Source organism: Pan paniscus, chromosome 2 (assembly GCF_029289425.2).
Source record: "Pan paniscus chromosome 2, NHGRI_mPanPan1-v2.0_pri, whole genome shotgun sequence".
NCBI classification, from domain to species: domain Eukaryota; kingdom Metazoa; phylum Chordata; class Mammalia; order Primates; family Hominidae; genus Pan; species Pan paniscus.
In genome coordinates, this window is record NC_085926.1 from 16,207,542 (window position 1) to 16,224,586 (window position 17,045).

The following is a 17,045-nucleotide window of genomic DNA, read 5'->3' on the forward strand; positions in this document are numbered from 1 at the left end:
GTATAGTAACAAAACACACAGCACTTTTTATGGCCTCACCTATGATACGGTAAATAAAGTAACAGAGAAACATGCCAGAATGTGTAAATATGAATGTAAGAGCAGCTGGAATGTGGGGACTTCAGAGGCTATGACTAGTCTAGCAGCATGTTTTTGGACTTGACCATGAGATATGGTCTTTCTGACCCCGATAGAATCTGAAGATTGCCCCTAGACCTCAGCTGTATAGTGGGTTCTTCTTACCTCCTCTACAGCTTTGAAGAGGATCTCTTTCTAGCTGCGCTAACAACTATTGCTTCTGTCACAGTACCTGCAACACACCAGCAGGAAGGAGATTCACTTTGGCAGCCCACAGCACCTGTGCTTTGCTGTCAGGCAGGAGCAGGTGATTCTTCAGAACTGCACGGAGGAAGGCCTGGCCATCCACCAGCAGCACTGGGACTTCCAGGAGGTGAGTAATCTGTTCAGGAAGAGCCTGGTAGTGCTGCTGGTCAGAAGGAACTGCTGGTTGGCATTGGATCCTGGGCTCTTCCAAGAGGTCAGGTATTAGGGACCTCTGCCTCTGCTTTTGAACTTAGTGGCTGGGCAGTAAGGCCTCAGGGGGAGGCAAAGGCAACCCAGCAGCAAAGTTGGCTCACTGGCGTCTTCATATGTAATGATTTGCCAGGTCTCTGTGTAGCTCTGATGCTTGTCATTGCAGAGAGAGGGATACACCTCTTTTTGAAGTTTATTGGCTCAGTTCACAAGTAGGATGGTAAGGCATGTTACAAGGAGCGTTCAGCCACCTTGGTGGTGTGGTTTTAGGAGCAATTCAAAGTCCCTCCCCCCACCAAGAAACTTTAGATACAGATGTAGATGTAAATATATAGATATATAGATACCACTTTCTTCCTTTCAATGCAAATTCCACTGTAAGTATTTCATCATTTTAGTAAAATTTTGACCCCTATTACCCTGGGGGAAAGAAACTATAGATCCTTCCCAGAAGTTAGGGAGGGAATAGGAGGAATGTCCGTACTTAAGGAGAGTGGGCAGGTCCTATACACAGAATCGGGATCGGAAGATGACAGTATCAACACTGTGTCCATACACAGCTTTTTCTCTACTTCAAATTCTTCCTGAAATGAGTTGGGGTATTAACATACAAAGAAATAAATACACACCTTTTAAAAATTTCTTCAACTTCTGCTGGGGAATAAAAAGGATAAAATGACTAAGCAGAATCCTGTGCATTGGTACTCTTAAAGCAGGCTGTGAAAGAAGAAAATCGTATGATAGAAAACTTAAGCTAAGCTCACAATAAGCACTTGAGAACAGAGCATTTGGGGCTTTGGTGACCAACTGAAGGCAGGACTCAACGGGCCCACACATGCTCAAAGAAGTCTTTTTTTGGGGGGGGGACAGAGTCTCACTCTGTTACCCAGGTTGGAGTGCAGTGGTGCGATCTTGGCTAACTGCAGCCTCTGCCTCCCAGGTTCAAGCGATTCTTGTGCCTCAGCCTGCTGAATAGCTAGGATTGCAGGTGTGAGCCACTGCGCCTGGCTACTTTTTGTATTTTTTAGTAGAGACAGGGTTTTGCCATGTTGGCCAAGTTGGTCTCAAACTCCTGACCTCAGGTGGTCCACCCACTCGGCCTCACAAAGTGCCGGGATTACAGTTGTCAGCCACCATGTCTGGCGTCAAAGAAGTCTTATGAGTCAAGTTAAGGTCCTTTATAAATGATCATAAAGTATTTTTCTAAGCAAGTCCTATGAATAAGATACACTTTAGAAACAGCATTTAAAAATAATAAGTAAAATAAGTAATAATAAGTAAAAGATTAGGGAGTAAGATACACCCAGCATATTTCAGGCATTAATAAATAACTTCTAAAAGTGATTATCATTCAGCCAGAAAAAGGAATGAGGTACTATTCATGGTGGCACTGTTTACAATAGCCAAGAAGTGAAAGCAACCCAGGTGTCCACCATGGATGAAGAGGTAACAAAATGTGGCATACACATATTATTCAGCCTTAAAAAGGAAGAAAATCCCATCACCTGCTACAACATGGGCATATCTTGAGGACATTATGCTGGTGAAATAAACCCATCACAAAAGGACAAAAACTGTACGATTCCACTTTTATGAGATATCTAAAGTAGTCAAATTAATAGAAATAGAAAGTAAAATAGTGGTTACCAGGGGCAGGCAGAGGAGGAGAAAAAGGGAATTTGTTTATTAATGGTTATAGAGTTTCACTTTTACAAGATGAAAAAGTTCTGGATATCTGTTTCATAACAATGTGAATATATTTAACACTATTGTAGTAGGCTATTCTTTTTTTTTTTTTTTAAGAGGGAGTTTCGCTCTTGTTGCCCAGGCTAGAGTTCAATGGCAGGATCTCGGCTCACTGCAACCTCTGCCTCCCGGGTTCAAGCGATTCTCCTGCCTCAGCCTCTTTAGTGGCTGAGATTAGAGGTGCCTGCCACCATGCCCAGCTAATTTTGTATTTTTAGTAGAGACAGGGTTTCCTCCATGTTGGCCAGGCTGGTCTCGAACTCCTGACATCAGGTAATCTGCCTGCCTCGGCCTCCCAAAGTGCTGGGATTACAAGTGTGAGCCACCACACCAGGCCTATTAGGCCATTCTTGCATTGCTATAAAGAAATACTAGAGACTGGGTAATTTATAAGAAAAAAGGTGTAATTGGCTCATGGTTCTGCAGGCTGTATAGGAAGCATAGTGGCATCTGCTCTGGGGAGGCCTCAGAGAGCTTTTACTTATGGCAGAAGATGAAGTGGGAGCAGGCATATCACATGGTGAAAGCAGGAACAAGAGAAAGAGAGTGGGGAAGGGGGTGCCACACACTCTTAAATGACCAGATCCTCAAGAACTCGCTATCAAGAAGACAGCACGAAGCCATGAGGGATCTGTCCCCATGATCCAAACATCCCCCACCAAACCCCACCTCCAGCACTGGGAATTACAATTCAACATGAGATTTAGGGGGGACCAACATCCAAACTATATCAACTACTAAACTTTACACTTAAAAATGCCTAAGATTGTAAAAGTTTTGCTATGTGTTTTTATCACAATTTTTTTTAAAAAGAGGCCAGGCTCAATGGCTCACGCCTGTAATCCCGGCACTTTGGGAGGCCGAGGCAGGTGGATCACGAGGTCAGGAGGTTGAGACCAGCCTGGCCAATATGGTGAAACCCCGTTTCTACTAAAAACACAAAAACTAGCCAGGTGTGGTGGTGCACACCTGTAGTCTCAGCTACTCAGGAGGTTGAGGCAGGAGAATCGCTTGAACCCAGGAGGCAGAGGTTGCACTGAGCTGAGATCATGCCACTGTACTCCAGCCTGGGTGACAGAGAGAGACTGTCTCAAAATAAATAAATAAATAAAAGAAAAAGAAAAAAAGAAGAAAAAGTTTTGTGGTACAACATGGATGTACCTTAAAAATATTACACACGGTGCCCAACGCTTTGAGAGGCAGAGGTGGGTGGATCACTTGAGGTCAGGAGTTCGAGACCAGCCTGGCCAATATGGGTTTTTAGTAGAGAAAACCCATCTCTACTAAAAATACAAAATATTAGCTGGGCATGGTGTCACGTGCCTGTAATCCCAGCTACACGGGAGGCTGCAGTAGGAGAATCGCTTGAACCTGGGAGATGGAGGTTGCAATGAGCCGAGATCACACCACTGTACTCCCGCCTGGGTGACAGAGCAAGACTCCTTCTTGGAAAAAAAAAATTACACAAAGTGAAAGAAGCCAGTTACAAAAGGCCACATTTATATAGTTCCATTTATACAAAATGTCCAGAATAGGAAAATCCATAAATATAGAAAGTAGATTAATGATTAGTTTCTGGGAGGAGGGAGGAATGGGGAGTGACTGCTGATGGATAGTGGGTTTCTTTTTACGTAATGAAAATATTCTGGAAGTAGATAGGAGTGAAGGTTGCACAACTTTGTGAATATACTAAAAACCACCAACTTGTGTACTTTAAAGGGGTAGTATTATGATCTCTATACTAGTCTGTTCTCACACTGCTATAAAGACATACCTGAGACTGGGTAGTTTATGAAAAAAAAAAAAAGAGGTTTAATTGACTCACAGTTCTGCAGGCTGCACAGGAAGCATGGCTGAGGAGGCCTCAGGAAACTTACAATCATGGCAGAAGGCGAAGAGGAAGCCAGCCCCGTCCTTACATGGCGGAGCAAGGGAGAGAGAGAGCGAAGGAGGAGGTGCTACACACTTCCAAACAACCAATCTTGTGAGAACTCTATCAAGAAAACAGCAAGGGGGAAGTCTGCCCCATGATTCAATCACCTCCCACCAGGCCCCTCTTCCAACCCTGGGAATTACAATTCAACATGAGATTTCAGTGGGGACACAGAACCAAACCATATCAATCTCAAACATTAATAAATGAATGATGAATAAATAGGCATTTTCAGCATTGCTGGTTAAGGTTGTTCAACTTTTCATAAAGTAATTAAATTTTTCTTGAAAAGGAGAAGATTGGAGTCAATATTAAATCTGGTGATTTTTGAGCAGGGAATAGCCATGGTCTTCTGAACATGGCTGGTTTAGGCCTTCAGTATATCCTAGAGGTCTTGCTCACTACCACAGCCTGGTAACAACAGTGCCCAACTGCAGGACTAACAGAAGGTAAAGTGGATTAAATCGTTTCGAAAGCAGAAATTTACAACTACAGTGATAACAATGAATGTCACAAATACAGCATAAAGACTGAACATGCTCTGGGAATTATACTAACCATAACTTTCTAAGAAATGGTGCAATTACATAACTACAATAAAGATAATTGGATTAGTTACCCCTAAGGTTTTGAGTGACATCCAAATTTTAGGGCTACCTAATTTATATTTTATGTTGATCAAAATACCACAATTCCTTTCCAGGCCAGTTCACACCATCTGTTATTCTCTTAATGAATAGCGCAAATCTTAAAAAATATTTTCTTTTGCTGACTGATTGTGGGGGACTGGTTTTCTTTTCTTTTTTCTTTTCTCTTTTTAGAATGGGATGATTGTCCACATTCTTTCTGGGAAATGCATGGAAGCTGTGGTGCAAGAAAACAATAAAGATTTGTACCTGCGTCCGTGTGATGGAAAAGCCCGCCAGCAGTGGCGATTTGACCAGGTCAATGCTGTGGATGAACGATGAATGTCAATGTCAGAAGGAAAAGAGAATTTTGGCCATCAAAATCCAGCTCCAAGTGAACTTAAAGAGCTTATATATTTCATGAAGCTGATCCTTTTGTTTGTGTGCTCCTGGTGTTAGGAGAGAAAAAAGCTCCATGAAAGAATATAGGAAGTTTCTCCTTTTCACACCTTATTTCATTGACTGCTGGCTACTTTAAAAAAAAAAAAAAAAAAAGGATCCATTGTACCGTTGTCTTCATCACTGGGAAATGATTATTACGTAGTACAGAAGATTCTTTGTTTTTCTCCACTGAGCACTTAACAATTGCTTTCTCTCTGGCCTGGACATTCTCTGGCAGCACCTCCAGGATACATAAATCCAATGGATCAATTTATTTGTCTTCAAATGGCCTTAACTTGGATTGTCTGTTTGGCCAACCATGAAAATTAAAGAGTGAAGCAGATGTAATGGCCTGACATTCCAAAAACTCTGAATTGGGTTTATTAGCACAAATGTTGTGTTCATTTGTTGAGCCACATCTCAGAAGAAGGAAAGGAAGCTACAGAGAGGAGGTTTAGGATTGCAGAGAAGATGCAAGAGCACTTTGGCCCAATTCTCCAGCTCAACCCAGCAGCTGAAAAGCTTCAAGAGATCTGGGAAAAGACATTTTCACGTTAATGAGAATTTCCACCATTGTAGAGAATTTCCTTCCTACTGAGAATCTACCTCTATTCCCCCTGCCCTAGCTCTTCTTTAACTTTGTTAACCATAACCATAACCAGATTCCCTTGCAATCGATTTCTCTTTAGTTGTTGGTGTTAGAAGTACCAGCACAATTTGAGCATTCCCATTAACAAAGGTGTTCACAGTTGAGAAACTCTCCTGCCGGGCGCGGTGGCTCATGCCTGTAATTCCAGCACTTTGGGAGGCAGAGTTGGGAGGATCACCTGATGTCAGGGGTTTGAGACCAGCCTGGTCAACATTGCAAAACCTTGTCTCTACTAAAAATACAAAAATTAGCCGGGCATGGTGGCACATACCTGTAATCCCAGCTACTTGGGAGGCTGAGGCAGGAGAATCGCTTGAACCCAGGAGGCAGAGGTTGCAGTAAGCTGAGATCATGCCATTGCACTCCAACCTGGGTGACAGAGTGAGACTCCATCTCAAAAAAAAAAAAAAAAGAGAGAGAAACTCTCCTGATGCCCTGTTACAGGGTTTGCACTGACTGGAGCAGAAACAGCAACCTTTCTAAAAAAGCAAACCTTTTTCCTGGGAGCAAAATGCCAGAGCCTGAGCCAAAATTCTTATGACAGGTAACATTTGGGTGTTAATGTCCATGAGAGCTGACAGGGCCATCTCTGAGCCCATATAACTGTCTGGAACCCCCAAATGTGTCCACAGGTTGAATGTCCATGAGTGTGGGAAGAACACGGCTCATCTGGAGCACAGCTGAGGCTAGTAAGAGCTAAATGACTTTCCTTGCTATGACTTGGCTTACCTAGTTCAGCCGTAAGAGTTGCCGAATGGGATGGGTTCTGCTATTTAATAAACAGCATTCATATTCAGTTTTCCCCAGATGGAGTTACCTACCTTTCCACATGGTCAGCTTAGAAATCTTCCCCTAAAGATGCTAATCTCCTTTGGGCTGTCTCAGAACACACTATCCTTCAAATAAGAAAAACTGAGTGGGAAGTGCAGTGTTTCCAAACAATACCTATCATAACTACGTATTCATTGTCTACCTGCTAAGTCAAGGGTTCACTGCATTTCTCCTTCCTCAGAATACACTCTGGACCTGTGCTGTCTAATATGGTAGCCACTAACAAAATATGGCCATTTTAATGGAAATCCATTAAAATCAAAGAAAATTTAAAACTCAATTCCTCAATTGGACTGGCCACATTTCAAATACTCACTACCCACCTCTGGCTAGGGTCTACTGTATTGGCGAGCACGGATATAGAACATTTCATCACAGTTCTGTTGGACCAATCTAGATAGATTCATTATCCCGTCTAGAGAAGAGACTTTAGCCACTGTCTTCTTGCTTCAGACCCATCTACATTTAAAACAAATTTCCCTAAATCCTGAGACTGAGACGGAGCTACAAATTCTCAGATGGCGACCGTGTAAATGGTATTAGCGGCTGAAGAAAAAAAATTTTTCAAGACCTCTGTTTTTTAACTGAACTTTATTATTGGCATTGTGGGTCTTTGAAGTTGCTGGGATAAATTAATATAATTAAATAAAAGACTGAATTTAATTGTGTAAGTTGTATTTGGTGGCAATTAACAAAAGGACCCAGATGGCTTATTGCCTAATTGGGTGAACAAAGCAAGAATATGGTGTTTCTTGCTTCCTTAACCAGCTCCATGATTTATTACTTTATTGCAGAAGTGGCTGTCAACTCAGTCCCTGGCTGGTATTTACAGACCCTTAATTTAAGTAAAACAGATGCCTCCATTTAGTTCTAGAAGGACCTTCTCCTTTAGTGTAACCAAGTGTTCAAATTCCCTTCTTCTCTATGAACTCAGCATTCATTTTATCCATAATGATCAATTTAAAAGTAGAGAAACTTGTCAGTTGAGAGATCTGATTCCCAAGAGATTGGTTTCACTTGTCTACCTGAATTTTGTGATTGGATTTTGTTGTTTGTTTTTTAAGATTGAATTTTGTTACCACCCCCACCAAGTTCATCATCATTATTAACTATACCACTGGGGAGAACAGAGAGAAGTGTCCGGCCAGCAGTCTAGAGTCCCACACTCTTCATGCTGTATTACAACAGTAAGAGCAGATATCCTTCCTGGAGAGGGCCTGACCTGTTTCCTCTTTGGTTTTAATGCCATAGATCCCACTGGAAAATTCAGAATTCCAACTAACAAAGACATGGTGGTTGAAAAGTCCTCAGTGACAATAATGATGGCACCACTGCAGCAGAACTTGACATTTTAGAGGTCATGTTATTGTGCTTAATGTGAGGGGGTTCTATTTTCTACTGAAAGGCTATGAAAAAGCCAGTTGGACACCAAGTGATCTGTGACCAGTCACCAAATTTGGACAAACAAAATGCAAACAAGTTGCATTTTTAAAAAGCATTCAAAAAAAAAAAAAAAGAAAAAAACAAGGATAGTGTACATAATATGTAGAGTTGTGCAAACATTGTGCAAAACATTGATACGGGCTGCCTTGCTGGGCACAACTCTTATTATGCACACTATGCTTGTTCTTTCGAAGTTCTTTTAAAAGTGCAAATTGTCTGTGATCACTTTTGGGCAAAGCCCAAAGCACCTACAAGTCCTGCCTCGATTATTCAAATACCTTGATTTGGGCATATTTCAAATGATATGTCAAGCACAATAACCAAGGAGGTGCTATTTCCAGAATTCTAGACCCCTCTACCATTCCTGTATTAATAATAATCCCTCCATTGGATAAAGAAAATGTGGCACATATACACCATGGAATACTATGCAGCCATAAAAAAGAATGAGTTCATGTCCTTTGCAGGGACATGGATGAAGCTGGAAACCATCATTCTCAGCAAACTAACACAGGAACAGAAAACCAAACACCACATGTTCTCACTCATACATGGGAATTGGACAATGAGAACACATGGACATAGGGAGGGGAACATCACACCAGGGCCTGTCGAGGGGTGGGGGGTGGGGGGCAAGGGAAGGGAGAGCATCAGGACAAATACCTAATGTATGCAGGGCTTAAAACCTAGATGATGGGTTGACAGGTTGATAGGTGCAGCAAAGGACCATGGCACATGTATTCCTATGTAACAAACCTGCACGTTCTGCACATGCATTCTAGAACTTAAAGTAAAATAAATAATAATAGTCCCTCCAATCTCAAATCTTCTTTCCAGTTCCAACTCCTTCTTACATGAAATGTGCTCTTTGGACATGGCCATATGTCCTAAGCATTGCTTTAATATTATGAGGATCTTTGCTGGAGTAGTAGTTCTTTCCACGGGTATGGGATGTTTATATTTTTTCATCACTGAAGGCTCTACATAATACCAATACACTAAGTTATCATGACATATAAACAGCTTGCCTGATGGTTTGGCTTAAAAAAAGAATCATCAGAATCACCATGATGACTTTACCCCTAGGGTGATAGTTTACAAGCTCAGTCCAAAGAGACCAGATTAATGTTTGAAAATTAAAGTTCCCTAACAATTCCCAAACTGTTCAGCTAGCTCATAGTCAATGGACATTCCAGTACCTATGACAAATGCTAAAAGGATACAGTCCTTCCTCTCTCTCTCCCTCCCTCTCTCCCTCTCTCTCAGGATGAGAACAGGGCCAACTCTGCTGCTGCTGAAGCTTATCAAAGGCCTTTAACTTTTCAGCAGATTGTGAACAATGGGTAGGACATCATTTGCTTCATTCAGAGATCCTCAAGAAGGCACTGCCGATCACTCTCCTCTAGGCACAGATCAAGGGTGGCATTGTTTAATGTCTTATTTAAATAAAATCCAGAAAAACTGGAGCTGCTATCTTTAAAGTCATAACTTGCCCAGATGCACCAATGCAGAAACTGTTCAGAGGGGGTGAAAGGTGAGCACCTCATTAGATGATCCAAAATTCTCCAAAACTCTCCAAAATTCTCCAACCCAAACCATATGGCTATAGTGGGAGCTGCCTTGTTCCCACCATAAGACGGCCCCTCCTCCCAGCTGAACATCTGACCCATGTTGGGCCAATCAGCACATTCCTCAGTAATTTTGTTATTGAGACTAAGAAATCAGTCTCTCTACCAGTGACTTAAGAGATAATGTGAGGTTGGGCATGTTGGCTCACGCCTTTAATCCCAGCACTTTGGGAGGCCAAGACAGGAGGATCGCTTGAGCCCAGGAGTTTGAGATCAGGCTGAGCAACATAGTAAGACCCTATCTCTACAAAAAACAAAACCAAAACAAAAATTAGCCAGTCTCATAGCCTGGCCTCAAAATAAATAAATATATATATATATAAAAGAGACATAATGTGAGAATGTTGAGCTCTCAGCAGCCCTGTTTTCTGTATATGGTCCTATGAGGTAGATAAATCCAGTCTGGAGAGTGAATCAGAGACAGCTGTGGGGGTGGAAACAAATATAAAAAGAGCAGAGGCAAAGGTGGGACAGAGCACCTTGATAGTATTTGATCCGCTGGCTCCAGTTTGTTCCCCAGGCCTTGATAGATCCCTGTCCCTGGAGTGTGTGAAACAACCCGAAATGATTTTGTTTAATTCAGTGCTCCTCAAATTTTCCTGTGCTCACAAATCACGTGGGGACCGTGTTAAAGCGCAGATTCTGATTTGGTAGGTCTGTGTGGGGCGTGAGATTCTACATTCCTGCAAGCTCCTAGGCAATGCTGATGCTGCTGGCCAGAGACCACTGTCTGAGTAGCAACGATTCTAGTAGTTTTCTGGGTTTTTCTAAATTGTTACTTAGAGCTCAGAAAATCCTCACTGGATGAGTTCTTGGACTGTTCTTTGCTTCTAACGGATCTCTTTTTGAAGCCACATGGTAAGATGATTTGATCCTATGTCTTACAGGATAATGCATCTTTTTTTTTTTTTTTTTTTTTTTGAGACGGAGTCTGGCTGTGTCGCCCAGGCTGGAGTGCAGTGGCACGATCTTGATTCACTGCAAACTCCGCCTCCTGGGTTCAAGCGATTCTCTGCCTCAGCCTCCCAAGAAGCTGGGATCACAGGCGTGCATCACCACGCCTGGCTAATTTTTGTATTTTTAGTGGAGATGGGGTTTCACCATGTTGGCCAGTCTGGTCTTGAACTCCTGACCTCAGGTGATCCACCCACCTCAGCCTCCCAAAGTGTTAGGATTACAGGCGTGAGCCACCACGCCCAGCCAGGATAATGTATCCTGTTCAATGTAATAACAACTGTTGTTAATTCATTTTCTTCTTTTCCCTCAGCATTCTTCCTCTTTCCCATTCTGTCCGCTAGTTCTGCTTTTTTGACCAGGGAAGTTTTTTAACCTTTTTTTGTTGTTCTTGCTATTTGTCTGTGGTCATGTCGTCCCTCCCTCACTTTCTTTATCTTGCCCCAACTTTCCTCTACTTCTCATCTTTGAGCAAACCTGCTTTTCCAGCACCAGGTTTTTGTGGTAATTTTTATTCCACTCTTACTTTTCCTCTATCTGGGCCTCCATGCCCTTCTGCCACCAGTTTCAACTGACTAATCTTGATGGAGTGAACAGCATCAGTTTCTCCAAAGGATTTTTAGAACACTGAGCAAATAAATTAATAGCTCAGATTTTCAGCTCTTCTCAGTGGCAGCGCTTCTCCTGAGGGAATCCATAGTGTGGGGGTAAGGAAATGCCATTTAATATGGATTTGGAATAATAGGGATACTGAGAGTGCTGCCAATACTGATGGGAATATGGCCCTCATCTTGAGGAGGCAGCTGGGGTTCTGGCAGGCAGATTACCCTATACAGTGGATTTTCATAGAGGCAAGTATAGGGGACTCCCTGGAGATGGGCCAGGACTTGTAGCCTCTGAAAACAGCCACATCTAATAGCTAAACATGAAATTAGGTGATTGGAAAACAAATCCTGCCAAAGCCCAAGATTCGATTGTCTTAATCCTTAAGTCCTGCAGTAAAGTTAAAGCATGCATAACTAAGAAAGAGATACCAAATTTATCCTCCAACACCAGAGGCCATAGTAGTGACACTGAGTGTTCTGGCCCCACCCATATCCCTCTGGTCTTACAGCTTTAGCTTTCTCTGAAAAAAAGTTCCAACTGTCAGTTATCTGCATTTCTTCACCTGGGTTTCTTTTTTTTTTTTTTTCTTCCCCAAAAGCCAAAGAAGACTGCTTTATGATGTGGGGAAGGCCAGAAAAGCCTTGGAAGTCACATTCCCCAGAAGCAGTCCTCAATTGATGACTGACAGGAGTTGGTGTATAAATACCTCAGCTCCCTCACCTCTCCCATGGGATAGCTCTGAGGTGCATGTTCTACACCATTCCCCAGAGTGTACCATGGGATTAAGCTCTAGTCACCCACAGTGGTAGCTGGCTTGATAATGCATCTTTAACTGGCTACATTCCCTTCTTCACTTCCTTACTAGTGTTTCCTGGGCTCATCTTCCAAGTAAACCACTTGCACACAAATCCTTATCTCTATGTCTCCTAATGGGGAAACCCACCCAAACACACATGGCTTGTCCCACCAAAAGCTTGCATCTCTAAGAGTTATCTTTCTTATCACAGTTTAAGCTTTGTTTCACCAGTAGTCTCAACCCATGCACAAGATAACCCCATTCCCCTGAGTTGAACTTATCCTACAAACTGCAAGGCCACAGTATGGGCTTCTAGGCAGCTGTGCCCAAAAGAAAAGAGTCTGGGGGAGGGGCAACATAGTTGGTCCTTATCCCAATCTTTTTTTTTTTTTTTTGATGGAGTCTCACTCCGTTGCCCAGGCTGGAGTGCAGTGGTGCGATCCCAGCTCACTGCAAGCTCTGCCTCCTGGGTTCACACCATTATCCTGCCTCAGCCTCCCAAGTAGTTGGGACTACAGGCACCTGCCACCACGCCTGGCTAATTTTTTGGTATTTTTAGTAAAGACGGGGTTTCAACATTTTAGCCAGGATGGTCTCGATCTCCTGACCTCATGATCCACCTGCCTTGGCCTCCCAAAGTGCTGGGATTACAGGTGTGAGCCACCGTGCCTGGCTGGTCCTTACCCCAATCTTATTATAACATTAGACATCCTTCCTCCCTGGGGAAAAGTGAATATGGAGTGGAGAGAGGCCATGAGTGTTCCACTAATTGATGCCCCTTCTTGAAGAAACCTGAAGCCTGATGAAGCAAGGTTCCTCCGGCCTCACAAAAAATGTTCCCCCTCATATTTCAGTTATTTTCCTATAACTGATACATACCAGCGTTAGAGGATATAGAAGTATACCATAGAAGTTAGGAGTGAAGTGCATGATTGCTCTCCATGATAAAGTGAGGGAGATTCAGATATGAGTATTGAGGAAGCGATGGGTTCAAACAATATGATAAAGACATAAAGAGTGAGATGATCAAGAAGGTATCTCTAATGAGGGCAGGAGTGACTTACCAGAGGAATTTTAGGATTAGGTGTCTAGTCCTCAATATAAAGTTATTTGCCTTATTTCCATCACCCCAGACTTTTAGCTAAGACTTCCATAATGACTTTCGTAGTATGTTGGGGATGGAAATCAAGGAACAGGGATAAGTCCCTGGACAGGACAAAGAGGAAAAGAGCAGCCTTGCCGGGTGGGATAGATACCAGTAAGACTAGGCATTCAGGTCAGGTGTGGTGGCTCATGCCTGTAATCCCAGCACTTTGGGAGGCCAAGGCAGGCAGATCACTTGAGGTCAGGAGTTCGAGACCAGACTGGACAAAATGGTGAAACCCTGCCCCTACTGAAAATACAAAAATTAGCTGGGCATGGTGGCGGGTGCCTGTAATCCCATCTACTCGGGAGGCTGAGGCAGGAGAATCACTTGAACCAGGGAGGCGGAGGTTGGAGTGAGCCGAGATCGCACCACTGCACTCCAGCATGGGCAACAGAGCAAGACTATGTCTCAAAAAAAAAAAAAAAAAAAAAAGGACTGGGCATCAGTGGAATTAGAACTCAAAGGCCAGAGTAACAGTGGTATGGAGAAGAATTAATACAGATTGTTGCCACATACCACCAAAGAGTGCCAATCAGGATATTTCAAAATTATGTTAGACTATGAACTAGAGTGGGGTTAGCAAACCTTTTCTGTAAAGGGCTAGATAGGGAAGTGCTATACACTGTTTCCCTCTTTTTTTGCAGACTCTGTTAACTACTTGACTCTGCCATTGTGGTACAAAAGGAGCCGAGCCATGGACAATAATCAACAAATGACCATGGCTGTATTCCAATAAAACTTTATTTACAAACACAGGTGGTTGGCCAGATTTGGCCAACAGCCATAGTTTGCCACCCCCTGGACTACAGTATTTGACTCAACTGTAGGAGACAAATTACAGATTACTTAAAAATAAACAGAGAAATATTACCAGAGAAATAGTGAATGAGCTTTAAAAATATAAAAATAAAGTGTTTCTCTGTTATACATAACAGAACAGCAAAAAATAACAAAAAAAGAGGGAAACAGTGTATAGCATATGTTCTCATTATGAGCACACTCCAGTCCTTTTTATAAAAAAGTAGGAATAAGCAAATTATTTTTAAAAATCAAATAATAAAACATTGACACTGTAGTCCACAGTCTTCTTTCTTTGGGGGACATAAAGATTCCAGGGGCCTTCACTGTTAACAGAGGTTGAGCAAACGAGCTTTCTTAATGAGACCACAGCTGCAATAAGAACATGAACATGGAAGGGAGGGCTCCTCAGAAGCACAGAGTAACTCTCAGTATCTTAGCCAAGCCAAAGTGATTAAACTGTGCCAAGAGATACAGTTTAACACTCTAGTTTTTATCTTACTGTGGTGAAGACATTCACAAAGGGCAAAGCACAAGCTCCCGCTAACACACAAATCTTTTGTGTTTGGGATGTAAGGACAATCAGACACAAGCTCTGGTGTAGGACAAAAGCAATAACCTCTGGTTATTTATTTAAACTCTGATCTCTGGCGTTCAATTTAGCCAGACTTCAAAACACAAATGGTAGAAGTCAAGCCAAGGAAAGGGACTTCCAAAAGCAAGCCTTGAGGCCAGGGCTATACCAGGCCAACAAACCTTACTCCTTGTGCTCTGAAGCCAATAAAAGCTCATAAAACCTGTTTAACAGCCAAGCCTAGGGTGCCTCCTGCCTGTTATGATCCATGCTTAGGGCTGTCCAGCCCATCATGCCCCTTCACATGTCAGTGTTGGCATATCCAAGGCTGGTTCCAGATAAAACAAATGGCCTGAGGCACCTCACCCTCCTCACACTCATGGACGGTTCCAAGCCCTCCAGCCCTACGTCTACTTTGCATTCTGTTGCTCTACTGGCCGTGCTGCTGACCCCAGCTATTATCGTCTAGTGAGCCTTCACCATGCACAAGGGACAGGCAGCTGTGCAGATCTGAGTACCCAGGTGGAAGCCACAGTTGAGGCCTATTGACTTTTATCTTGGAGATAAAGTCCTGTTCCCCCACCACTCCCCAGTGTGGGTCATATGTAAAGGAATGTAACTCTTTGAGAGTCTCCAGTCAACTCTTTGAGCATATCCTCGACCACTCTCCTTGGGAGGCCCTGGCACCTGGGTCTAGGTAGTGGGTTGGTTTGTCTGATGGTGGAGCCACCACTGTCTCCTTGAGGTTCCCGCTCCCTGACCCTGGCTATAATATCCCCTCACAGACTGGTTTAGGCAATGGCCCCACCCCTCAGCTTGTCAGGTATTCAGGATCCCCCACCTACCTATCTGCTACCTCCTCACCTAATCTCTCTATCCAGATGACGCTGGCCTTGCAGGTGGGATCCAGATGGACAAGTGATATGTGTTGCTTTAAGGTGGCTGTTTTCCCTACACTGTTATTCAATACGGCTCTGCAGAATTATCTTCCAGAATAAGTTATAGGCTTCTTTTAGCAAAGAGCCATGGTCTATACTTCCTTATTTTCCTCTTAGCAGATACCATGGAGTTGGATGCTTGACTTCGTGGATTCCAGTATGGAGGAGAAAAAACCAGGAGTTAGGATATAGAAAAATGACATTTCAAGAGTTGGGAGAAAAATCAACTAGAGAAAAATGTGGACATCATTAGACAGTAATATCTCTGTGACCAAACATATGTATTCACTGCCAGAAATCATAGTAATAACAACAACCATAGTGCTAAGGCTGTACTAACTTACTAGCACATACTATTACTATGATAATAGTAATAACATTACCATTGTTAGTACTATGTACTATTACTACTGTAATGTTGTTACAATATTAACAACATTAATATTAATATTGTTGTTAATATTGTAACAACATTGCAATAGTTGTTGTACTCAAGTTATTTTTTCTTATAATCACAATAGGCCAATGATGTAAGTACTACTATTATCTCCATTTTATATTATCTCATTTTATAGTTGAAGGGTGAGGTTTCCACAGGCAGAGTAATTTTCCTAAGGCTATGCAACTTCAAAAGTGATGGACCTAAATCACAAACCCAGTTTCATTTGGTTCCAAGGCCTTCACATTTAACTTCCACATTTGATTGCCTCCCAGTATTTGTGAGTAAAGAAAATAAAACAGGGACTGTCCAAATGGGAATGGGTAAAAATAAGAGCCAGGTTGTTTTAGGACCTGCCAAAATTAGGTGCATTGGTTTGGATGCATTCAGGTACAAGGAGCAGAATAACCAACTCCCAGGGGCTTAAGAAATAAAGAACTTTAGTCATCTCACATGCCTAGTTGAGGACAGGCAGTTCTGTGCCTGGTACAATGGCTTACAGACACCTGTGATCCAGGCTCTTTTTAAACTTCCACTCACCATTCCTGTTGGCTTTTGATCCTGGTTTCTGTCTCTTTACCAGCACAAGATGGTCACCACAACACCAAACATGACATCCTGGCCCCAGAATCCCAAACAGGATGGAGAGGGCGGCAGAAGCAAGTTCTCCTCATTAATAATGTCTTTCTCTTCACTGAGAAAGCAAGATCTTTCCCAGAAGCCCCCCAGCAGACCTTCCCATCTGTCTCATTGGCCAGAGTCCTAGCAGCAAGGGTGGCTGGGACAGTGGCAAGGAAAGTACCTCAGCAAAGGCTGGGCACATTGCCACCCAGAACCTCACAAAGGTTCTGCAAACCAGGAAGTGGGAGGTTGGCAGATGGATGGCCAGTGACAGTACCTGCATTTTGAGATGCCTCCTCTCTCAGGCAAGATTGGGCTCAGCTTCTTTTTTTAATGTCATG

The 17,045-nt window shown here is 42.8% G+C and overlaps 1 protein-coding gene across 1 annotated transcript in view; it reads left to right on the forward strand.

Annotated features, from left to right (window-relative positions):
- The window catches only part of GALNT15 (polypeptide N-acetylgalactosaminyltransferase 15), a 55,187-nt gene extending 47,764 nt beyond the window's left edge, over positions 1 to 7,423 (forward strand). Inside the window, 3 exon segments of the mRNA XM_003826199.7 lie at positions 308 to 451; positions 5,035 to 5,124; positions 5,126 to 7,423. Of these exon segments, the coding sequence (XP_003826247.2) occupies positions 308 to 451; positions 5,035 to 5,124; positions 5,126 to 5,263 (372 nt within the window). The 3' untranslated portion in view covers positions 5,264 to 7,423.
- Positions 7,424 to 17,045: the final 9,622 nt, after the last annotated feature.